General features: G+C 38.0%; 1 protein-coding gene across 2 annotated transcripts in view; it reads left to right on the forward strand.

The window, feature by feature from the left end:
• Positions 1-26,135, forward strand: part of OSBPL11 (oxysterol binding protein like 11) — a 103,799-nt gene that overhangs the window by 51,295 nt on the left and 26,369 nt on the right. For both annotated transcript variants that reach the window (XM_036746178.1, XM_036746179.1), the window contains exons 6-7: positions 8,296-8,497; positions 12,680-12,825. In XM_036746178.1, coding sequence (XP_036602073.1) covers positions 8,296-8,497; positions 12,680-12,825 — 348 coding nt within the window. The remainder of the gene's footprint in view (positions 1-8,295; positions 8,498-12,679; positions 12,826-26,135) is intronic.

A 26,135-nucleotide genomic window follows, 5' to 3' on the forward strand; every position in this document is an offset into this window, starting at 1 on the left:
CAAAGGGAAATAATTTCTTTTTTTCTAAATATCTTAATTGATTTTTTTAAAAAATCATTTTCACTTTCTGATGCCTTCCTTGACCAAAAACACATAAAACCTAAGGCAGTATTAAAGAAGTATAGTTAGCAAAATGAGCAATCCATTGGCGAGGTCTGACATCTCATGTCTCAGCTTTTACCTTCCTGTGCTGAATACCTCTTAGCCTAGAGGATGAAGGAATGCTTCATCACCCTTCCTCCGAGATCAGAATCAGTCATTGCATTGGTCAGAGGTCTGAAGCTTTCAATGTAGTTTTCCTTTACATTCTTTTGGTCATTATATACATTCCCATCTTGGTTCTACTTACTCTGCTCTGCATCCATTCATGCAAGTCTTCCAAATTTGTTTAAATTATTCATATTCATTGTTTCTCATCAATCAGTTTGTCAACACATTTATTAAATGCCTGCTTATGACAGGTACCTTGCTAGCAGCTGGGGAAGGAAAAACATAGTGAAATAATCTCAACACAAAAATATTCTGTTACATTCCTATACTATAGTTTTTCAACCATTCCTCAATAAATAGGCATGTACTTTCAGTTTTTTTCAGGCACAAAAGGTACTACTCTGAATATGTTTGCACATGTGCCTTTTCCTTTGTTTTTTACCTTTATAGCAGTGATATCATTGGATCACGGAGTTTTGTATAGTTTAGTGACTTTTTTTTAGTGTGATTCCAAATTCTTTTCCAGAAGAGAAAAGAGATGCAAGAAGGTGCTCTGCCAGCCTGAGCTTTCAGATATATCTACCATCTCCTGGAGAATATCAGTCAATCATCAAGCTTTTATTCAGTGATTGCCATGTGCTAGGCCTCTGGGAATATAAAGACAAAAGTGACCAGACCTAAGATAGAATTCAGAGTAGGTTAAAATTGAACATTCTGATGAGTGTGGATAAACAGTTAGATTTATCTCCAACTGATTGTGGTTAAATATTTATGAGATACACAAAATTGTACCTAGGTGCATTTTGCTTCTAAATACTTATTCCATAATAATTAATTTCTTGAACATTTGCTATTTGCACTCTTTAGATGTGTCAGTAATAAATAATTAAAAACCATATGATTTTCATCTTAATCTTTAATAAAACATTAATTTTGTTCATATCTTATACCACTTAGGGTACTACCATAGCAAAATACATTTAAAAAATCACTATATTGAACCTGTTTTACATGTACCTAAATATTTGTAGAAACACTTTTGTAGTAGCAGAAAAACAGGAAACAAAGTGGGTATCCATCATTTGGGGAAGTGCTAGATAAATTGTGGTGTGTGAATGTACTGGAATATTCTTGTGATATACTGGGCATGAGTAAAACTTCAAAACAAAACCACTAATGAATCTGTCTGCATCACTATTGGTAAAGACACATTTAAGAATCTTTGAGTTTGAGGAACACTCATCACTAAGGAACAGAATACAGTAGCATTGCTTTAGATTGGTAGAAACAGTTTCTGAAGAAAATGCAACTCCAAATTTTAAAATGTTTTAAAAGTTTTTATAAATATGCTTTAAAAAGGGAAGTATATGACTAGTAGCAGTAGAGGCATGTTGACTCTAACACCAAAAAAAAAGAAATTATATTCCATTTGCTGAAAAAACATTGGGTGAAAAAAGGGAGATTAAAAGAATGCCAATATTGAAAAGAATTGTCTTTCTAAAGAATAAAAAAAAAATCAAAGAAAAAGGAATAAAATGAAGAATAGTTTCAGTGAGATATACTTACATATGAGAGTAACTGTTTAAGTTGCTCTATATGGAACTGAAATTGGTAGCTGAAAATCAGGGGAATATTATGTCACCAATATTATTTAGTATTGAAAATCCTATCAAGAGCAATAAGGGAAGAAAAAGAAATGGAAGGAATCAGAATAGGGAGTGAAGTAATAAAACTGTCTCTTTTTGCAGACGATATCAGGATATACTTGGAAAATTCCAAAGATAACTAAAAAGTTAGTTGAAACAGTTAATAATTTTAGCAGAGTAGCAGGGTATAAAGTAAATACACATAAGTCATCCACATTCCTATATATCACTAATAAAACCCTGCAAAGACAGGTAATAAGAGATGCCCCATTTAAAATAACTCTAGAGAGTATAAAATATCTGGGAGTACAGCTACCAAAAGAAACTCAGGAACTATATGAATGAGATAGAGATCAGTGTGAGGTATAAAATGACTAATTTTGATTACCTTAAATTAAAAAGGTTTTATATAACAAATGTAGCCAAGATCAGAAGGAAAGCAGAAAATTGGGAAAACATTTTATAGACAGATTCTTAGATAAAGGCCTCAAGTTCTAAATATACTAAGAATTTTGTCAAATATATACGAATATGAGTCGTTCCCCAATTGATGAATGGTCAAAGAATATGAACAGGCAGTTTTCCGATGAAGAAATCAAAACATTTTAGTCGTGTGAAAAAATGCTCTAAATCATTATTGTTTAGAGAAAGGCAAATTAAAATAACCTTGAGATACCATTTTGCATTTATTGGATTGGCCAAAACAATTGAAGAGGAAAGGAGCAAATGTTGAAGGGGATGTGAAAAAATTGGGACACTAATTCGTGGAGCTGTGAACTGATCCAACCATTTTGGAGAACAATCTGGAATTATGATCAAAGAGTTGTTAAACTTGTCTATACACTTTGACCCAGCAATACCACTACCTGTTCTGTTTCCAAAAATGATTAGGGAAAAAGGAAAAGAACCTTTATGTTCTAAAATATTTTTAGCAGCTCTCTTTGTGGTGTCAAAGAACTGGAAATTTCAGGAATAGCCATTGATTGGGGAATGGCTAAACGAGTTGTGTAATATAATCGTGATGGAATACTAATATGCTGTAAGATGATGAGCTCAGTGATCTTAGAAAAACATGGATAGATTTGCATGAAATAATGAAGAGCGAAATGAGCAGAACCAAGAGACCATTGTTTACAGTAATGGCAATATTGTTTTAAGAACATCATTAAGTGACTAAGTCATTTTTACTATTATAAATACTCATATTAACTACAAAGCACATACGAAGGAAACTGGTCTCTGCATCCAAAGAAAGAACTGATAAAAGTATGTTAGAATGGACTTACATATGTGTGTACATATACGTATGCACATATTTGTGTATTTGTGTCTAGTGGTAGCCATCCCTAGGCCTGCAGGAGGGAGGGAGGAGAAAAAAAGAAAAGTTATGTGATAACTTTATATATTTAAAAAGAATAGTAAATTGTATAAAACAGATTTGCAGTTTCATGTACAATCATTTTTTTTCTTTTTCTTTTTTTTTTTTTTTGAGAGAGGGGAAGGCAGGGCAATTGGGGTTAAGTGACTTGCCCGAGGTCACACAGCTAGTAAGTGTGTCAAGTGTCTGAGGTCACATTTGAACTCAGGTCTTCCTGACTCCAGGGCTGGTGATCTTCTCACTGCGCCACCTAGCTGCCCCCATCTTTTCTTTTTTCTATTCTGCTGTTATGGAAATGCTTGTTTTATTTCTTAAGTTCAGAATTAAATAATATTTAAAAAAAAAAAAGAAAGAAAATTGAAGGGAAAAAAACCTCGAACAGTAGACATAGTGCCGGACTTGGAGTCAGGAAGACCCAAGTTTAAATTCTTCCTCAAAACCTTACTCAGTGTGTAATCTTCAGCAAGTTACTTAACCTCTCTGTGCCACAATTCCTTCATCTGTAAAACAAGGGAGTTGAACTCTGGGGCTTCCCAGGTCCCTTCCACTTCTAAGTCTATGATCTTATTAGCTGACAAAAACAAAAAGCTTAATAACTGGTTATTTACTGAATTATTTGAGGTAATTAAATTAGGCATTTATTAAAAAAAAACTCACCCTATTACTTGAGTGGAGGAAAAAAAGATCAACCATGAAAACTTTGACATATATAGCAATCTAGGTAAATACCTCATCACTCTTCCATCCTTTGTCCTTAATTACAAGGAGAATCTGTCATTTTTCCCAGCCCTGGGTTGGGCAGTTTCTTCCACCTACACTCAGAGGCACATAGAAATTACAGTGACTTGCTTGGGGACTGCACAGCTGGGTCAGTGTTATGGGGGCGATTTGAACCAAGTTCTTCCTGCAAATCCAGAAGTTTTTAACCTTGTCCAAAATCTTTCCTTATTGTTGCTTTCTTAATACCATAGCCATTTCCCAATGTACCCTAAAAGAAAAATAGTTAAACAAAATCAATCAGTACAATCACCTCATTTTACGGCATATGCAACATTCCTCAGCTGTAATTCCCTGCCTCCTACTAAGAGGAGAAAGGGATGTGTTTCACCATCTGCTCATAGGGACTAAGATTGGTCATAATTATTAAACAGCATTTGGCTGCTTTTTGGTCTTGTTTTCATTTGCATTATTATGGCTGCTTTTTGTGTTGTTCTAGTCCAACTTACTTAACAGTATTGTTAACAGTGCCTTCTCATGTTGACTTAAGGCATAACAACATTTCATTACATTCATTTATGACAATTTACTTAGCTATTCTTCAATCCATGGCCACTCACCTTGTTTCTAATTTTTGTCACTACAAAAAGTGTAGCTTAGAAGAGAAACTGATAGTATTTGACTCCCTGAAAGCTAGAATAGACCAAAATAGAAACCAGTGACTGCATGAGACAGCAAGACACATTAGAACAAAACCAAAAGACTGGAAAAACTAAAAACAAAGTAAGATAGCTGCATGTCTTACAATATCTAAATGTTGAAAAACAGGTCAAGAAGAGATCACCTAATAATTGTTGGGTTCCTTGAAAAACATGATTTTAAAAAAAAAAGTCTAGATGCTGTATTTAGAACCATAGGACAAAATGGAGACAACCGTCCAATCATCTCCTGAAAGGAACTCCAAAAGGAAAAGTCCCAGGAATGTCATAGCCAAGTCCAAAGCCTCCACATGAACGTTAGCACAAGCAGCCAGAAAGAAGTTCAGGTATCACAAAAGTCAGGTTCACATAAGACCTGGCAGTTTCTACTAGAAACAAGAGGAGACCTTGGAAGGCCATATCCCAGAAGGCAAATGAAAGAGGTTTACAACCAAGAAGAACATGCCTTTGAGGGTTGAGTGTAATCCTTCAGGGGAAAAAAAATAAACATTCAATGTGATGAAGGATTTTCAAGAACTTTCCAGCATTTTTGATGAAAGGACCAGAACTGAGAAGCTATTTCGAAATACAAACACAAGAAAGTTAAAAGAACACACTAGTATAGGAAGGAGGAAGAATGAGGTGGTGGAGGAAGGCAGGGAGTAGTTCATCAGATGAACCTTATGTTTATCCGAATTGGATAAAGGAGGGTCAAACACACAGTATAGTGAAGAAATGCTGGCAAGCAAAACCAACTAATTTAACCTGAAGAGGAAATTAAATGGAAAAAAAAAAGCAAAGAAGTGAAATCTAAGGAGGTTAATCAGTTTTAAAAACAAATTATGGTATATTGTTAAGGCAATCAGTATCTGAGAAGCTCTTTCCCCACCCATTTGAATAGGCTTAAGGTGGGGCCCCAGGTGGGGCCCACTGAGGAAGGTCTGATTAGATCTTTGCTCCTGAGTTTGCCCCAAACCCCTAATTACTAGGTGCTAAGCTGATTGTGAAGCTCCCAGGGTCCTAAGGGGAGGTGCTAAGACCAGAGCCAATAGCTCAGACAACACTGAATGACGTCAGAAACTGTAAAAAGAGAGAACACAGCTTGGAGAACGCAGGAAAAGCAGCAGCAACAGCCAAAGCACAAGGAGCTGAAGCAGCAGGCGCTGCTGGTAGCAGGGCTGACCAGAGTGTGGACCGGAGAGTGCTGAGCAAGGGCTTGAGGCCAGTGGGTGATCTTCTTACCGGAGGGGGGAAGCACGGATATGATTTGGTTTAATGTCATCATGTTTTTCTGTAACCTCCTGGTTTACTCTTGTGAGGCGGACTAATTGGGCCTGGAAGCTTTTGGCCAGGATATCGCATTGGGGACACTGGTTCGTGGGTCTGCTGCTTTGGAGCTTGAATAAATGCTTTAATTCTTCTGCCTTCTACTTAGAGAATTCCTTGTATGCTGCGGTTCTGAACCATTCAAGCATATATATGATTTTCTTTGGAATCATGAATTCTGCCTTCATGATATATGCAGGAGAATATTATTGTACCAAAAGAAGTTATGAAAAAGATGATTACAGAGAGTCCTAGGTAGTATGAACTGATTCAAAATGAAGAGACATGGAGAAAAGACAACAAAATTATAAAGAAAAACAGCTTTGAAAGACTTAAGAATTCTGATCAAAGGACTTAACGGAAAACTTAAGCAACAGAGAAATTTTGTGACTTGTCATATGATATTAAAGCACATCATCTTGTCTCCTGAGGAACCTGTATTTGGATTAAGAAGCAATTGTTAGACCCAAATGTGGTACAACTAATTGGCTAAGATTGAGAAAAGAGGATGAAAAGCTCTATAGTCTCACCCTATTTATTTAACTTATATACAGAGTACATCATGCCAGGCTGGATGAATCATAAGCCAAAACTAAGGTTGTCAGGAGAAACACTGACAATCTCAGATATGCAGAAAATACCACTCTGGCGGTAGAAAGTGAGGAAGAATTAAGAAGCCACTTGATAAGGGTGAAAGAGGAGAGTATAAAAAGTAGTTTGAACCTTAACATTAATAAAAAAAAAATAAGATCATGGGAACATGTTCTCATCACTTCTTGTTAAATAGGATGAAAGGAAAAGGAAGCAGTGTCAGTTTTTATATTCTTTGGCTCAAAGATTAATGTAGATCCTGATGACTGCCATGAAATTAAAAGACACTTCCTCCTTTAAAGGAAAGCCACTGCAAATCTGGACAGCATACTAAAAAGTAGAGACATCATCTTGCCGACAAAGATCTGCGTAACCAAAGCTATGATTTCTCACCTAGTAACATAAGGCTGTGAAAATTGAACTATAAGGAAAGCTGAGTGCCACAGAATCAACACTTGTGGTGCTAGAGAACAATTTTGAGAATCCTTTGGACAGCAAGAAGATGAAATCAGTCATTAATTCACACTACTTTCTGGAAGGTCGGATGCTGAAGCTTAAATCCTTTGTCCACATAATGTGAAGATGGGACTCATTGGAAAAGGCCCTGATGGGAAAGATCGAAGGCAAGAGGAAAAGGGGATGACAGAGATGGAGAGATGGTGTCTTGGAAGTAATGAGCATGAGCTCAGACATATTTTGAGAGATTGTGGAGGATAAAAGGGAAGAGTTGGACATGAGTGAATGACTAAACAGCTGCAATAGATCTCAAAGTCATCCACTGCCTGGTCCAGAGCTGTTTCTGCCAGACCAGGAGTAGCAACAGAAATCAGACTTTATATAATGTAGGACTCTACTCCCATTTTTCAAGACACTCAGCCTCGTTTCCTTCTTCTTGTTTAGCATTCACTGTAAGATTAAAAAAAATCTTTCTCGGATCTTCATAAGTCAGTGCCAAGGATGAGGAAATGGAGAACTTCACCAGAATTATGGTGAAAGGAACTGCCAACTTCAGAGACCATCTCAGTACCACATTTTAAGGATTCTGAGAAAGCTATTTCCTTGCTGCCCTTTCTGGGAATAGATACAATTGGGCTTCGTTTATCCATAGAGTTTAAAAATGTGGAACATCCCTTTCCAATTTAGAAAGCAGTCAAAGAGTATTAATAATGTCCTTTTCTGGACAGCATGGTTTACTTGTTCCAGTAACATTTGAGGCCTGTGAACTGTGACCATACTGTGGCTCTCCATATACCTTGGCTCCAGTCCAGATGAGCAAGGTCCTACAGGAGAGGCTTCACTTCTCCTGGTGTCCTTCCTGATTACCCTCCTACTACTAGGTTAATACTGTCTGACCCTAGTCACTCTAGAGAGATCTTCTGATTTCTGTATCTTCTTTGATGGTTATATGTGTCTACATATTTCAGTGTTTGCCATTTGCTTTTATGTATGAGATCAAGCTGCATGCTGTGGTGAAAAGAGCACTTTAGAAAAGAGATTACAGGAATTCAGTGCTCCAACTTGACTTCTCCTCAAACCTTTAATTTTAAAGGGAACTAACTAGCTTACTAGCTTACATAGCTAAACTCAACTTGTAACCTGGAGATTTATGACTTGTAGCCCTGTAAGCTCTAGGACATAATATGATCTTTAAAGTAATGTTGTTATTTCTTCTTTGCCATTTAAAAAAAAAATCTTAAGTAATGACCAGCGGGTATGTTGTTTTCTGTAGATGATGTCTCATGCTGAAGGACACCAAAGAGATTTAATTAGACGCATTGAATGCCTTCCTGCTTCTGGTCATCTTACCTCCTTAGATCAAGATCTTTTAATGCTCAAAGCAACTTCCATGGCAACTATGAATTGTTTAAATGACTGCTTTCACATTCTCCAGCTACAACACGCATCACATCAAAAAGGATCTTTACCTTCAGGTAGGGTATGGATTAAAAGTAAATCTCTACATTAAAGGTATTTAAAGTTATACTTTAACTCATGGCCTAATTGCAGTTCTTTTTCTGGAAGTTTTGCTAATAAAAATCATTATTTAGTCCCTGGGTCGATTTTTATTCATGAATTACACACTTACTTTGGTACAGAAATTCTATTCATTCATGACCTCTTTTTTGTATTAGGTGGTCTCCAGGGTCTCTTCTAGCTTTTCAAGGCCTGTGGACAGATAAGGTTATAAGATAGATTTATAATGTCGTTGCACAGACTTCTCTACTATACCTCAGACATCTCCCTGCCCTTGCTGTAGTCTCCATATGGTGTATGTGTTTGTGTATATACGTATAGAGGGAGAGGGAGAATCACTGTGGCCCAATGGATAGAAAGCCAGCCTTGGAGGTAGAAAGAGCTGGTTTCAAGTCCTACTGTTACTAACAGTGTCACCATGGGCCAGTCAGTTAAATCTGTCAGTCAAGCCTTGAAGAGAGATTATTGGTCATCCTGAATTGGTTAGAGGGTTTTCCACATCAGAAGTTTTCCACACCAATAAAATCATGGTTCTGGGTTCCCCTGTGTTTAATACTTAATTTTGCAGGTTTTTTATGCTATGACCGTCTTTGACATATTTTTAAATTCTGTACGAAGATCCAAAAATTCTTCTCTCTAACCAAAAGCAAGAAGAATTAAAAGTGAAAAATTGGGCCTTCGTCATTGACTCACATATTTCTTATCTGAATTGAACAACACACACACGCACTTACACACTTATACAGTCACACACACATACACATGCACACACAAGTTTGGTGTAGAGATACATCAAAGTCAATAGAGAAAGAAGGAGAAATAGGAGATGAAGCAGAGGGTAAGAGGGAGACAAAGATTGAGGAGGAAACAATGGCAAACAAAACAAGCACTGAACCTAAAGGGGGACTGAAAAAGAGAAGCATAGATCTGAGTTCTAAGAGAGAGCACCCATCCATTGGAAATGGCTGAATAAACTGCAGTATGTAAACTCAGTAAAATATTATTGTGCCTTAAGAAATGAAAAATGATTTCAGAGAATCTCATAGAGCCAAGAGGGCAGAACTAGGACAAGAAGGACCATAACACTGCAAAGAAAAATATCTTTGCAAGACCAGAACTGATCAATGTAATGACTAACTACGCCTCCAGAGGACCTTTAATCAAACATTTACCAAACTCCTAACAGAGAAGCGACCCAAGGTACATGCAGAGGCATGCATTTCTGGACATGTCCACTATGCGGATTGGTTTTATTTTGTTTTACTATGCTTATTTGTCTTATTCTCAGTTTGTAACAGGGGAGCAGAGGATAGTTAGCAATACTGATTCTCCCTTCTCTCCCCTTCTCCCTCCGAAAGACTACTGAAACTAATTTTTTTTTGCACAGAGGAAAACAGGAGGAAATTCAGAAGAAAGCACAGACAAGAATATTTGTGAAAGTAATATATGGAATTTATTACATACTTTTTTAAAGCAAAAAGTATGAAATGGAGATTTATGGTTTTGTATAGTCTTTTTGTGTTCTGTGGAAATGCAGAACATTACATTTACATTCAGAATAAAAAGGAAAGGTTAAAATAATAATGTTCTTAAACTTAAAAAAGATAGTTGTTTACCAAACAGTTTTAGTGTTCTATAATGTCTTATGATAGACAAGAGACAAAATGGCCTGCCTTCTATTTGCTTATATTCTAAGGGACGTTATTCTCCAACACTGTCAGTTTTGGAGCACAGATTTATAAATCAACAAGAATTTATTAAGAGCTTACTATATGACCAGTCCTGTACTAAATGCTATGGATTCGAAGAAAGGCAAAGATAGTCCCTAGCCTCGGGAAGCTCACATTCTAACAGGCTGAGGAAACAACATGTAAATATCTACATACATACAAGTTATATTCAGAGTAGATTGAAGGCAGTCTAAGAGGGAATGGTACTAACTGAAGAAGGTGGGATTTGAGATGTCTCAAAGGAATCCAGGGAATCAACATGTCAGAGGCAAGGAGGGTGAGGACTCTAACCTTGGAAGACAGCCAGTGCAGAGACATGTCAACAAGGAGCTGGAGCATTCTGGGTGAGGAAACAGCCAGTCGACCAGTGTAGCTGCATTGTAGAGTATGTGGAGGGGTGTAGTGTAAGGATCTTGGAAAGGTAGGGAGAGGCCAGGTTATGAGAATTTTAAATGCCAAACAGGTTAATGGGAATTTAATGAGTTGCTACTAGAATTTCTCTCGTTAAAGTAATCGTCATGGTTTCAGAGTTAATATGTAGAAATTTATTCCTAAGCCACTTGTGAAGAAAAATATAACTGTGGAATAGATAAAATGTTCATTCTCTTTGATGAAAAATTTGAAAATGAAGTGAGGTATATTTAATTCAGGTTCACATATTCAAATGAGGTAATATCTGTAAAGTGTTTAACACAGTTTCTAGGACATAATAGGTGGTGTGTGTGTGTGTGTGTGTGTGTGTGTGTATGTATAAATGCTTACTGCTTTCCTTTCCCTTGTTTAATCTTAAAGAAAGGCAGCATGGCTAAGTGGCTAATGGGACATACTCATTTAAGATTCAAGTCTTAACCTTTGACATGTGACAGGTCATTTCACTTGTCAGTGACCCAACAGATGTCCAGTAGCAGAAGTGGAACAACAGATGCTAATCTGCATCTGAAATTTCTCATCAGGGATTCCTGACATCAGTGAAATCACAGATCTGCCACCTACCTCCACCCCCCCCCACACCCCAAGGATACCATAAATACCTAGTAGTAGATGATCTTCATTTACTAATTTGAGTTGTTTGTTGAGGCCCAGTAACTGGTCTCATGAAGAATTTTGACAGTGTCATGAAAGCTAAATAATTTCTTTCTAGAGAACAGACAATACCAGACCCTTTACCAAAGCTCTTCATCAGCAGTTTTATTCATGATGTTAAATGGTATATGGTTTTTCTTCCCTAAAAAAATCATAAAAGTAAGGGATTCTTGATTTTACTTATTTATCAAAATTAAAGGTCAGAGTCTTTTGTTTTTCTCTTACTATGGTTCTTGAAATAGGATGAGTCATTCGTGTTCCCCAGGTAGGACCGTGGTTAAGTGAGACTTAAATATATGCCACCAAGTTGATTGGCAGAATATTCCAGGGGGCACTATGTAATTTACACTTGTTCTGTAGTACATGGGCAGTGTTACAGTGTGAGTGATTCCCTTACTCTTTACTGTTTCAACTGCAGCAGCCTTAATGTTTTGTCATAGCATTCTATGACCCGGCTTCATTGGAACCTAGATCTGCCTCTGAAATCAAGTGGAACATTTTCCATTATTGATTAGACATTGAATCTGCTTTGTTAAACTAGTTGAGGGTAACAGAAGACATTTGAGTCATTAACTGAGAGGATGACAGGTCTCCAAATGTGACTACTATCTTTCAGTAATCCAGCTATTATTTATTCAGCTTAAAAGCACATAGAACCACCATTTTATGGAAAATAAATATAAATGCAGAAAAGAAAGGATAGAAATTTTTAAAAAGAAAAGGATGGTATCTGTCATGGGGCTTTATTTTTCTAGACGCACAGAAAATGTCTAATAATGCTTCATTGATTAATTAGGTAATGAGAATAGCAGTGTCTAGTCTAAGATCTCTGAGCATGAATGTAAATTAATAAGCATGTCCATGTTTTTTAAATGCCATTTTTAGTTGGTTTTTCCTCCTTTAGATTCGAGGCAATTATTCTCGTTTAGTAAAAAATTCCAAAAAGAACTAGGTCCTAGGTTTAAATCCTTAAAGCTGATAGTTAGAAAACACCCCTTTCAAAGATGTGCTTTTGGTCAGAAGTTCACATAGGGACTATCAGGGTGACAAAATACTTTTTCATCCCCAATCTTGACCGAAAAGCAAGCTTCTTTTCTCAGGGTTAGGATGTCAATCCAGTGTCAGATTTCAAATTGCAAGCTTCCTGTGTATAATTGTGCAGTCTGGAGCGCATGCTAATGAGTTTGAAAGTGACTCTCTTACAGAACCTCTGAATAGTTTTAACTGCTTCTAGTTCTGCAGGTTCCAAACAAAGCAAAAGCCAACTCTACCATACCTTTCATATTATGAGCAAGTTACAGCGAAAGTTATCTCTTACCTCTTCAGGGACGACAATCGAATGGCTGGAACCAAAACTACCTTTGCCAAACCACTATAAGAATGGAAGTGATCAAACCTTTGCACCTGAGCAGAGTAAGCCAGTGGCAGTCAGAGAAGAGCCGTCCATTTCAGAATCTGGACTCCTAACAAGGGTAAGATAATGGGAACATGTGGATTTCATGGATAAAGGGTGTGAGCCTTAAATGTATCAAGAAGTTGTAAAGCATAAAAGTATTTCTTTAATTACAGTTTACTGAGGTAAGTTGACTTACTTTTTATATTACATTAGTGTTGGAAAAAGTCTGTTTTGCTATATTGAGCACATCATTTTCCTAAGATTAAATATTTTGTAAACACATAGCTTTTCTGCTTTTTATCCTTTTTATACTGTAAAAACTTTTTAAAAAATCAAAATACTGCATCTTCTAAGGAGCTTGAGACTTTTCTCTCTTTTTCCTATGTACTTTGAACATAAGAAAGTATTACAACCAGCAACACAAAATTTCATTCTTTTTTTCCTTCCTGACTATACTAATTTTAAGTCTTTTGCTGAATAAGACAATTGACCAACTAGTCTTTTTCCTTTTAAAGTGATATTTAAAACAAGTTCTTTGAAATAATTTTTCCTTATATTGGTTAGAATGGTCCATATTCTCTTCTTTTGTATAGTCAGTCAATCAGCAAATATTTTTTGGATGCCTACTCTTTAGTGCTCATGTTCTCTGGTCTATGAGGAATGTAGAGTAAGCTTAAGAATCTCAATTGTCAAGAGAAAAATTATATACACATGAAACAGTTTGAAACTGCTGATGGAGAGGTATTGTGACATAGTGGAGAGATTGCTGTACTCAGGATGTAGAAGATTCCAACTCTCCCTCCTAGATGTGTGACCCTAAAATAAGTCACATAATCTTCCTGAGCTTCAGTTTTCATATCAGTCAAATGGAGATAGTAGTACCTGTAGTATTCACCTTGTAGGGTTGTTGTGGGGCCCAAATGAGACCATGTCCAGTGCTTTGTATGCCTTAAAGCATTATGTAAATGTAACTATTGTAAGGCAGTCTAGCCTAAATATTACCTTGTATAGCTCATGGTGCTGTTGGATTGTAGAGAGGTTTAAAACCAAAGGGTGTGGAAATAGGGAACATAGAGGAAAAAGGATTTGAGGGTAGTCTTGAAAGAGTGCCAAGATTTAGCTTTGTGGCAAGGAATTGTTGGGCATTACAAGAGGAGACTGCACAGACAGGGAAAGGAAGGCAGGGAAAAGCATGGTGTGTCCTAAGAAGCAATCAGGGAGAAACAAAAAAAAATTCTTTATGTTAGGAATAAATGAAAAACTAGATTGCCTAGGAAGGCTGAGACTGAGGCAGAGGAATTTGGATTTATATCTTGCATTAATCAAGCACTGTTATAGGTAGGGTTCAGAGAGGTAATGTGCCCAAGGTCACAAAATAGCAAAGGTGAGGTTTGGACCTGAATTCTCTGACTCTTTATTTAGGTTCTTAGTCAAGTACTATTGTCCTGGAGGTAACAATATGCTAAATTTGAGAAAATTAGTCTGAGACTATTATACAGGATTTATTGGAGAAGGAATAGTCTGGAGTCTAGGAGGCTGATGAAGTAATTAAAGCATGAGGTAATGAGAGGGGCAGTGGAAATAAAGGAAGTAAGCATTTATTAAGCATCTGTTGTATGCCAGTCACTATGCTAAGCACTTTACAAATATTGTTTAATCCTCACAACAGCCCTGGGAAGTAATTATTCTCTCATTTTATGTCTGAGAAAATGGAGCAGATGGAAATTAAGTGACTGGCCCTAGGTCACACAGCTAATTAGTAAGTTTTCAGGGCTGACTTTCACCTCAGAAATTCCTGACTCCAGGCGCAGAAGTCTATCCACTGTACCACCAAGCTGCTTCCGAATGAAAAGGATGGGATGAAATAAATTTTGAAGGAAGAATTTCTAGGTCTTAGTAATTGGGTTAGATATAAAGAATGAAAGAAAAAATGAGTTAAAGACAATTATTCTTGATACCATTGGAAAAGTAGACAAGTCTGGACCTTTCCCTTCTAAAGGGAAGATGGTCTCTTGGTTCCGGATATGTTGAATGCTGTGTGTGGCATTTTAGACAATGCAGTAGAACTGTCTAGTGAACAGTTGGAGACATGGATCTAGAACTAATCTGAGAGATCAAGACTGGTGTGATAAATTTGGGAGTCAGAGAATCACAGTTTTATAGCTGGAAGGAACTTTAGAGATCTTTGGTCAACCCTTTAAATTAGAAACATACAGGGTGGTTGCTAAGGCCTGTCATGGGGAAATGAGCTTGTGGAGGCCGACTCAAGCAAGAACAGAGGCCCGAGGGTTGTGATGTAGCAAAAATGGAATGGGAGGAGCAAGACAGTCCAGGGAAGGAGATAGAACTTATATGACACCTGGAGTAGGGTAGTGTCAGTGAAAACGTGACAGGGAGAACATTTCAGGAAATATATGATAGCTCCTTCTTTTAGTACTTAAGTAGGTAGAACAAGTACTCAAATCCGAGGTTGTTTCTTCCTCGTATTGTGGTCCAGTGGAATTATCCTTGGCTTCTCATCATTATCTTACACAGCAGAGATTTCAAGGGTTATGAGGAGGAAGAAAAGACTTTCAGATTTGTCCAGAAGTCAGGTATTACAGACTTTCATGAAAGCAGTTAGTAAATTGATGCAAAAAATCCAAACTGCATAACGTTAAGGAGGGAATATATGATGAGAAACAAGGTAGCAGTTCTAAGCTGTACATATAAAATGTATGGCAGCAAAATATAAGGGAAATAGGTAGCCAGAGAGGGCACAAGTGTGGTCTCCCAAGATGTCATACAACTATGCAGAAGGCAGAAGGTAAGGAGCTAGTGCTAAGAGAGAGATCATAGATGCTGAAAAGAGGGTGCCATCAGAACAAGGAAGGCCCTAAAGGAAAGGAAAGGACCCTAAAAGGCCCTAGGACACAAATAATAGAGAGATTAGTTACCATTAGAGAAAAAAGCCAAATATTCCCTTTTCTCTGTGATTAGAAGAAAGAATGAAAGGACAGTTGTAATAATAGAAAAACTAAATTATAGGGACAAAGGTAGATGATGGAATTCATGCCAAATAGCCTCTGTAATTTCACTTAATTAGGAGTAAGGTTATCAAGAGGAGTAAGGGGGTGGGGAGGGAGAGAGGGAGAAGAAATTGTAAGAGTTTGCAGGAGTGGGGAACCTCTAGCCTCAAGGCCATATGTGGCCTTCTAGGTCCTAGGGCCTTTTGACTGAATCCAAGTTTTACAGAACAAATCCTTTTATTAAGGGGGTTTGTTCTGTGAATTTTGGATTTGGTCAAAGAGCTGCACTTGAAGACCTAGAGAGCAACAAGTGTCCATGCAGCTGCAGATTCCCCACCCTGGTAGGGAATTGGGAGCTTTATGGAGAAGGAAGTAGTCTGGAAAAGCAGCTAGAGGAAGTATGTTAAAGAATCTGTAGATAAATAGGATTTCTGAGTAGTGAGGGAGACTAGATTGATATTGGATACAATGAATTTGTCATAGAATGCCACTAGATCTTGATTATGGTGAATAATGGACTCCCTGAAGTGGGCATGTGTATTTGAATTTGAACTATGCAAAGTTATAATTATGTAATGGTAACTGAGTCCAGCTGAATGGCAATATAAGTGGAAGTTTAGTAATGTGACCATATTAGAAAATTCATTGTTCACACTAATCTGGACTTATCTATAGTTCTGAATAACTATAAACTGGAAGCAAGAATAGAAGAAAGAACATGTGAAGGGTGACCCAGCAGATATTCAGATGCAGTGCTATTTCTTCCACATTATATTATCTGTTGAAGTTACCCTCCACTCTTCCCTTTTCTTTTCCTCTCTACTTACTGCTAATATGTTACCAGGTATAATATAATTCTTCCTTTGTAATATCTTTTAAATCTATACCCTTTTCGTTCCCATTGCTCTTACCCTAGGCCTTCATCATCTCCCTGGATTATTGCAGCAGAGTCCAAATGAACTCATTGCTTTAGTTTTCCACCCTTTCCCATCCTATGCACTGTTTTCATTTGTTTGTTCATGGAACTTGGGAACACTGAGAAAGCCAATGACGCTTTCTCTTGCATTGAATTGAGTGCAGTGGGAAGAGTGAATCCTCAGCAGAGAAAGCAGCCATGGAAATCATGTCTTCAAAGGGATACCAGGCTTTTGTCAAGATGAGGAAATGGAAGAAAAAAGTGCAAAATGAGTTTAACATAAAGCAAAATTTTCCTCACATAACAGTGATTCCACAGGCATAGAGAATAGAAATGAGGAAGCATGGAGTAAACAAGTGATAGAGTGGATGAGGATAGGTGTGAAGGCTCATGGAAACACAAGAGGCTAGTCCCCAGAGTATTAGGTAAGAAAATGAAGATGAAAGAAGCAGTGGGTAGCAAATCAGGCTAGAGATAAGGGCATTAAAAAAGGAAGATGGAGCACTGAGAAGTCCCAGTCATTGTTTGTAGAATCATACAGTTTTAGACTGCAGAGAAACCTTCAATCCTTTAGTGCAGCCTCTTCATTAATCAAGTATTTAATAAGTACCTTTTGTGTACAAAGCATTGTAAAAAGTTCTGGAAATACAAATACAAAGAATGGAGCAATCCTTTCTTAGAAGGAGCTTATAGTCTAATGGGGGAGACAACAAATAGATGTACATCAAAAATATAAGTAAATACAAATACAAGTATATGCAGAGATGAGATACCAGGTATTTGGGGATGGAAAATACCAGCAGTTGGGATAATCAAGAAAGGCTTCTCGTAGAAGATGTCACTTCAGCCATCTTCAGGAGACTCCATGAAGCAGAGGTAAAGATGATGTTCATTCCAGATATAGGAGTCAGCCACTTTTAAAGGTACAGAGAGAAATGGGAGGCAGAGTGTTGGGAGTGAGAGTAGGAAGATCAGTTTTGTTAGAATCACAAGAATGTGGGAAGGAGAAGTCTCCTTGGAAACTGGAAGGATAGATCGGGGCTGTGTCGAATAGAGGTTTAAAAGCTAAACAAAGAAATTTATATTTTATTCTGGAGACAATAGAAAGCCCCTGCTGTTGATTGAATAGGAGAGTGACACAGACAGATCTATGCTTAACAAAAATATTTTTTCCTTAGGAAAAAGGAGTTGTTATGTGTAGGGTGGATTGGAGTGGTTAGATGAGTTGTGGTAATAATTTAGATGAGAGATAATAAGTACTTGAACTAAGGTAATAGTTGTGTAAGTGGAGCAAAGGGGTCACATGTAAGAGAGGTTGTAAATGTAGAAATGGCAAAATCTGAGAACTGATTGGCTATGTGGAATGAGGAAGAGTGTCCAGAATAATTCTGATATTACAATCCTGGGAGACTGGAAGAATGGTGGTGCCTTTGATAAAAACAGGGAAGTTTGAAAGAGATGTTTTAGGGAGAAAGGTGATGAGTTCAGTTTTGGATGTGTTGAGTTTAAAATATTGCAGGAAAAATCTGCTTTGCAATGTCCAGTAGGCAGTTAGTGGTGCAGGATCTGTGGCTCAAGGAAAGGACTGTTAGTCACTCAGTCAATAAGAATTTAAGTGCCTCTTATGTGCCAGGCACTGTGTTAAGCCCTGGGGATACAAAAAGAGGCAAAAGAAAATTTAATCACAATCTAATGGGTGAGACAACAAGCAAATAAATATTTGCAAATAGGAAATAATTAATGGAGTCAAGGCAAAGAACTAAGAGGAGTTGGGAAAGTCTTTCTGTAGAAGGTAGGATTTTAGGGACTTGAAGCCAGGAGGTAGAAATGAGGAGGGGGGAACATTCCAGGCATGGGGAACCACAGGAGCTGAGAAATGAAGTGTCTTGTCCATGTAACAGCCAGGAGGTCAGCATTGGTGGATTGAAGAGTATGTAGTGGAGAGTAAGTTGTGAGAAGACTAGAAAGGTAAGGGGGTCTGGGTTTCAAAGGGCTTTGAAATTTAGAACAGGAAGGAACCTTAGATCATCTTGCCCATCTGATATTATAGATAGGAAGCATACATCTCACACAGTTGTTGAGATGAAAATTATGTGCAAACTATAACACTTTAAACCATGAGGGCATAAAAGTCTTCAGATCTTTGGAACTCAAATTTTCTTAAAGTGTTATAAATAGAATAAGTTTTTTTTAAAGCCATAAATTGGAGAATGACTGAACAAGTTGGGATATGTGATTGAGATGGAATACTATTGTGCTATAAGAAATGAGGGGGGCAGAACCCACAAAATAGCAGAGGGAAGCAGGGATCCAGCTCAGGACAGCCTGGATGGTCACTGGATGAGGTCTATCGCGCACGGAGCTGGGAGCTGAGGGGAGCAGAGCCCAGTGTGGGCGGCGGCAAGACCATCCAGACTGGGAGCTGGGTAGAACAGGCCCTAGCGCCCTGAATCAGTGAACTGTGGCAGTTGCCAGACTTCTCCACCGACAAACACCAAAGACAACAGAGAAGGTTAGTGGGAAAAGCTGCAGGGACAGAGTGAAAAGAGTTCATGGTTCGGCCACTGCCCCAGGGACAGCAGAGGTGGTGCAGCTACAGAACTACAGCTGCAGTTGCTTCTGGCCCCAGAGCCACCTGGTGGGAGAAATTAAGTGGTGGATCAGAGCAGGAGTGCAGAGCTGGCTTAAGATCTGAGTCAGGTCCAGGCTGGTGGTTCTTGGGGAAGGAGGAGTGCTGGTGTGGCAGAGCTAGCTGTATAGAAATAGCTCTGAAATCAATGGTGCATCCCCTCAAGCTTGGAACAAAGTACTCTTTACTCTATAAGCAGTCATACCCCAAAGAAAAACTCAAGGGTCAAGTAAGTTGCCTGGGAACATGGCCAGGCAGCAAAAACGGACTCAGATTCAGTCTCAGACTTTGGAATCTTTCTTTGGTGACAAAGAAGACCAAAACATACAGCCAGAAGAAGTCAACAAAGTCAAAGAGCCTACATCAAAAGCCTCCAAGAAAAACATGAACTGGTCTCAGGCCATGGAAGAGCTCAAAAAGGATTTGAAAAAGCAAGTTAGAGAAGTAGAGGAAAAATTGGAAAGAGAAATGAGAATGATGCGAGAAAACCATGAAAAACAAGTCAGTGACTTGCTAAAGGAGACCCAAAATAATACGGAAAAAAGTACTGAAGAAAACAACACCTTAAGAAATAGACTAACTCAAATGGCAAAAGAGCTCCAAAAAGCCAATGAGGAGAAGAATGTCTTGAAAGGCAGAATTAGCCAAATGGAAAAGGAGGTCCAAGAGACCACTGAAGAAAATACTACCTTAAAAATTAGACTGGAGCAAGTGGAAGCTAATGACTTTATGAGAAATCAAGATATTATAAAACAGAACCAAAGGAATGAATAAGTGGAAGACAATGTCAAATATCTCATTGGAAAAACCACTGACCTGGAAAATAGATCCAGGAGAGAGAATTTAAAAATCATTGGACTATCCAAAAGCCATGATCAAAAAAAGAGCCTAGATATCGTCTTTCAAGAAATTATCAAGGAGAACTGCCCTGATATTCTAGAGCCAGAGGGTAAAATAGAAATTGAAAGAGTCCACAGATCGCCTCCTCAAATAGATCCCAAAAGGAAAACTCCCAGGAATATTGTTGCCAAATTCCAGAGCTCCCAGATCAAGGAGAAAATACTGCAAGCAGCCAGAAAGAAACAATTCGAGTATTGTGGAAAAATAATCAGGATAACACAGGATCTAGCAGCTTCCACATTAAGGGATCGAAGGGCTTGGAATACAATATTCCGGAGGTCAATGGAGCTAGGATTAAAACCAAGAATCACCTACCCAGCAAAACTGAGTATCATGCTTCAAGGCAAAATATTGATTTTCAATAAAATAGCGGACTTTCAAGCTTTCTCAGTGAAAAGACCAGAGCTGAATAGAAAATTTGACTTTTAAACACAAGAATCAAGAGAAGCATGAAAAGGTAAACAAGAAAGAGAAATTATAAGGGACTTCCTAAAGTTGAACTGTTTTGTTTACATTCCTACATGGAAAGATGATGTGTATGATTCATGAGACCTCAATATCAGAGTAGTTGAAAGGAATATGCATATATATATATATATATGTATGTGTGTGTATGTGTATATATATATATATATATATACACGTGTGTGTGTGTATGTATATATGTAGGTGTATATATATATGTATATAGACAGAGGGCACAGGGTGAGTTGAATACGAAGGGATGATACCTAAAAAAAATCAAATTTAGGGATAAGAGAGGAATATATTGAGAGAGGGAGAAAAGGAGAGACAGAATGGGGTAAATTATCTCACATAAAAGTGGCAAGAAAAAGCGGTTCTGTAGGAAGGGATGAGGGGGCAGGTGAGGAGAAATGAGTAAATCTTGCTGTCATTGGATTTGACCTGAGGAAGGAATACCATACAGACTCAATTGGGTATCATACCCCACAGGAAAGAAGGAGGAAGAGGATAAAAAAGGGGGGACGATAGAAGGGGGGTCAGACAGGGGGAGGAGATAATCAAAAACAAACACTTTCAAAAAGGGACAGGGTCGAAGGAGAAAATTCAATAAAGGGGGATAGGTTAGGAAGGAACAAAACATAGTTAGTCTTTCACAACATGAGTATTGTGGAAGGGTTTTACATAATAATACGCATGTGGCCTATGTTGAATTGCTTGCCTTCTTAGGAAGGGTGGGCGGGGAGGGAAGAGGGGAGAGAATTAGGAACTCAAAGTTTTAAAAACAGATGTTCAAAAATAAACAAAAAAAAAGTTTTTACATGCGACTAGGAAATAAGATACACAGGCAATGGGGTGTAGAAATTTATCTTACCCTACAAGAGAAGAAGGGAAAGGGGGATAGGGGAATAGGGTGACAGAAGGGAGGGCTGACTGGGGAACGGGGCAACCATTATATATGCCATCTTGGAGTGGGGGGAGGGTAGAAATGGGGAGAAAATTCCTAATTCAAAGTCTTGTGAAAATCAATGCTGAAAACTAAATACATTAAATAAATTAAATTTAAAAAAAAATGTGGGGGATGGTTTGCAGAAAACTGTGGGAAGACCTGTATGAACTGATGCAAAGTGAAGTGAACAGAATCAGGAGAATATTGCACACAGTTACAGCAATACTGCAACAGTGATCAACTGTGAAAGATTTAGCTACTCTGATAATACAGTGATACAAGACAGTTCCAAAGGAATCATTGCTGAAAAATGCTGTTCACCTCCAGGAAGAGAATTGATAAACTCTGGGTGCAAATTGAAGTGTAATTTTTTTTTTACTTTACTTGCTTTTTTTGGTGACATGGCTGATATAGAAATATTTTGCATGATATCACAGGCATAATTGATAACATTGCTTGCCTCTCAATGAGTAGGAAAGGGGCTGAGAGGAGGGAGAAAATTTGGGACTCAAGATTTTTTTTAAACTATTAAAATTAATAAATAGTAATAATAAAAAGAAGGGCCCTGAACATCAGACAGGATTTTCTATTTGATCCTGGAGGTGTTAGGGATCCCCTGGAGTTTTGGGGTAAGCAGTGTGCCATGATTGGACTTGCACTTTAGGAAATGAATGGAAGATGGATTGGAGAGAGGAGGGACTTGAGGCAGGCATGAAGTGTTCAGGGCCTGCACCAGGATTGTGGTAATATCAGTGGAGAGAAGAGACAGATTTGGTGAAATCAACAGGTTTTGGCAACAGGTTATGTATAGGGGCAGTGAGAAATAGTTAGGAGCCAAAAAATGACACCTAGGTTTTAAACCTGGAGAACTGGAAGGGTGGTGATGCTCTAGACATTAATAGGAAAATTTGGAGGAAGGGAAGACTTTGGAAGAAAGATAATGAGTTCAGTTTTGGACATGTTGAGTATAAGATGTCTACTGGACATCCAGTTTAAGATAATCTGAAAGGCAGTTCAAAATAGGAAACTGGAGGTCAGTAGAGAGACTGGGGCGGGATAGATAGATTTGAGAATCATTAGCATAGAGATGGTAATTGAATCCATGGGAGCTGATGAGATCACCAAGTGAAATAGTATAGAAGGAGAAGAGAATAGGGCCCAAGACAGATCCCTGTGGGACACCTTTAGTTTTGAAGTAATGATGAGACCAGAAGCTGAATTGTTAAGGGTTTAAGAAGAGAGTGAGTGCAAAGAAAGTGGAGAAACCTATTTATTATAGACTTTGTATTTTATGTGTTGTATGCCTAGGTATGTATTATAGTCTTTCTCAAGGAGTTTAGCCACAAAGGGCAAAAGAGATAGAGGATGATCTTTAGGGGGTTTGAGTGGATCAAGTAAGATACTGGAGAGCTGGGTCATCAAAATATAAACTCCTTTGTTTAACTATCATCTCTATGGATATGATAGTTAAACCTATGGGATAGCTTGTTGTTGTATTTGTCCTTCATTCTCGAAGAGGACCATGACATCAAGGAAATGATGACATGACTTGGAGTTGACTTTGATTTGAGTGAGGGAGGGCTGTGCAAGGTCACCAGCCTTACTTTCTCCAGAGCCATCTGGGTCCAGTGGCCTGCTATTCATGACTGGAGATGTCCCAGGATGCATTAGGAGATCCTGGCCCTTTCAGGCTAAGGTCTTTTCAGGTTCTCACTTTTGAGTGAGGTAACACCCATTCAGTGAATAGGCCTCTTTAAGAAGTTAATCTAGAGACTGCCCCCTTTAATCAAAACTCAGAGGGGAAAAAAAATCAAACTGGAAGGGGAAGACCCTCAGAGTTCCTGGCCAAAAGAGAAACAGTTACTATTTTACATTCACTTTGTGCTAGGAGGGCAGGGACCTGTTGTCCAGTCTATGAGTGCCAGAGTGAACTGGGTTTAAGGCTTGGTTGTTGAGAAAGAAAACTAACCAGTAAACCTTCAATGGCCTTCAGCCATTGAAATGTACCTTTCTTTGGGCAGAGGAGGGAGAGAGAGATGGTATTTACAGGTTGTATTTGTCCTTTGTTCTTGAAGAGAACCATGACATCAGGGAAATGATGTCATGACTTGGAGTTGGCTTTGATTTGAGTGTGGGAGGGCTATGCAAGGTCACCAGCCTCACTTTCTCCTCCTGGGATAGCTTTGTAGAAGGAGAAGAGAAAAGGAACATTGGGGGATACCCCCAGGTGGGAGACAGGATGAACCAGCAAAGGATATTTTATCACTGAAGTTTCGAGGTGAGTTTCCTGCCTAGTATCATGGTGCTTTTCCGTTGCAATAGGGAACATAGGTAGATTGAGGGTAGAAGACAGGGCCTAGCATCCAGGCATGCCAAAGTGAATGTATGCACTTGAACACACAGCCTGATGAGAGTGTACCAGAGGCCAAAAGATTTATAGATCTGGCAGTTTGCTATTCCCTTGTTCTACAAATATGTATTTCCCTTTAGCTGTAAGGAAAGAAGGGATCCTTGGAGACGGTAGGAAGACATTCACCAACAAAATCTATACTGACTCTTAGTAGTTAGGGGAAAGCAAAAGGCTTCTGATATTTTGTGGAATGATGACGTTTCCCTTTAAGCCTTTATAGATTGTCTTAGCTTTTTTAGTTTTGGTAACAGGAACACCAAGATTTAGTTCTTTTTTTCCCTCTAAAAACATTTTAAATTTTATTGATGTCTTTGGTTTTACATCACAGTCATTCCCTACTATTACCCAATTCCAGGCTTCCACCCAGAACCTCCTTTGTAACAAGAGAAAACAGGTAAGCATAACCAACCAACATACAGGTCCATAACTGTCAGCATATATAACATTTGGCATCAGTAACTTCACACTCCTCAAAGTAGGGTAGTGTACGTGGTTTGTCCTTTGGAACCAGTCTTGGTCCTTGCATTTAATCCAAGCTCATCATCTGCTCTTACTCTTTTGTAGTCATTGTTGATATTATTCTCCTGGTTCTACTTTCTTTGTTCAACATGAATTCATACAATTTCTTTAAATTCCTAAATTCCCCAAGAAGTTAATTATCTAAAAGCTTCTGCCACTTAATTTGCCAAGCATCCCAGGTTTGTTGCTTCTTCCATATATTTTAGAAAGTTTAGAATGTTTTTCCATTAATTAATTTTTCATTAACTCAGGTACTACCTTGCTCTTTTGAAAGTTAGCTTGTTATCCCTGAAGTTTATCTTTTGAGAGCACACATGTGCAAAATGTACATAGGAAAGAAGAGAGCTATTAAATTCTTTAATAAACATCAGGATTTCAAAAGCTGTAACTTGATAATAGAATGATTTCCCTTCATTTCACTGTACTAATAAGTCATTCTTAGCTGTGTTGTAGAAAGAATGCTGGACTGGATTAGGTCGTGACTCTCATAATTGTTAGCCCATTTAATTTCCTTGAGCTTCAGCTTCTTAATAATTAGCAGGTCATACCGGATGGGTTTTAATGTCTCCTTAGAGCTTTACAATTCTATGATTTCCTGAAAAGAAAGAATTTTTAAAGGTTCTTAGGAGAATTTGAGTATATTCTATGCCACTGCAGCACACCTTTCCCCCATTCCCCCCCCCCAAAAAAACCCACCATCCAAAGTATACCAACTTACCTATATAAACCATTGGCCTTTTCCCTTAAAAGGCATCTTTTATATTTAAATTTTAATGGCATTATTCCAGGAAATAGTAGTCTTTGTAATCTATTAATAGTCCTAAAGCTGTATTTGCATTATTAGTCTATTCATTTGGATTCCTAACTTCATATATAACAAAGTTGGAGAAGGCTCTTCATTAATATCTGGCAGTTTGCTCTTTCCTTGTTATCATTTCACAAATATTAATTATTATATCTCTATGTAGCTAAAGTTCCTTAGTCCTTGAGGGGAATGCAGAAAGCAGTCATTTTAAACTATCACAAAACTGATTAAAATTCACTGCTAGAAAAAGCTTCTTGATCATGGTGTTAGACATTAAAGTAGCTCGGTGCAAGAAGAGCAGGGATTGAGCAATGGTGACATCAGTTTCTTCAGTGTTTGTTTCTCTTTTTTTCAAGACTAATGATGTCAATAAGTATCTACTGTGATGATTGGTAGAACAGGTGTTACTTGTTCATGCCGTCCAAAGTGCCGTCCAAAGTAGGGATTTCACTGGGGCCACGGTGACTCTCATGGGACCGTTCTGTCTTTGACAAGAAAGGTTTCCTGTTTTATGGATGGAGAATCTTAATACTGGATCCTCACATTATTTCTCAGAGCAATGGGAAAAAAACTTTACACTCTTTTGTAAAATGTTCCTTTCTCAGAGTTGCACTAATAAAATAGAACTGTGACTGCTGGGGCTCCAAGGAGTTGTTAAAAAATTGTTCCTGGTTATTACAAAAATTTCTACCAGATGTAGAAAAAGTCTTAATATGGCATTAAAAAAGATGGAGACTTCTTTACCTTTTCTACTCATATCATTCTAAGTAACTGGTTAATTCTTAGTA

Source organism: Trichosurus vulpecula, chromosome 2 (assembly GCF_011100635.1).
Source record: "Trichosurus vulpecula isolate mTriVul1 chromosome 2, mTriVul1.pri, whole genome shotgun sequence".
Classification (NCBI taxonomy): Eukaryota; Metazoa; Chordata; class Mammalia; order Diprotodontia; family Phalangeridae; genus Trichosurus; species Trichosurus vulpecula.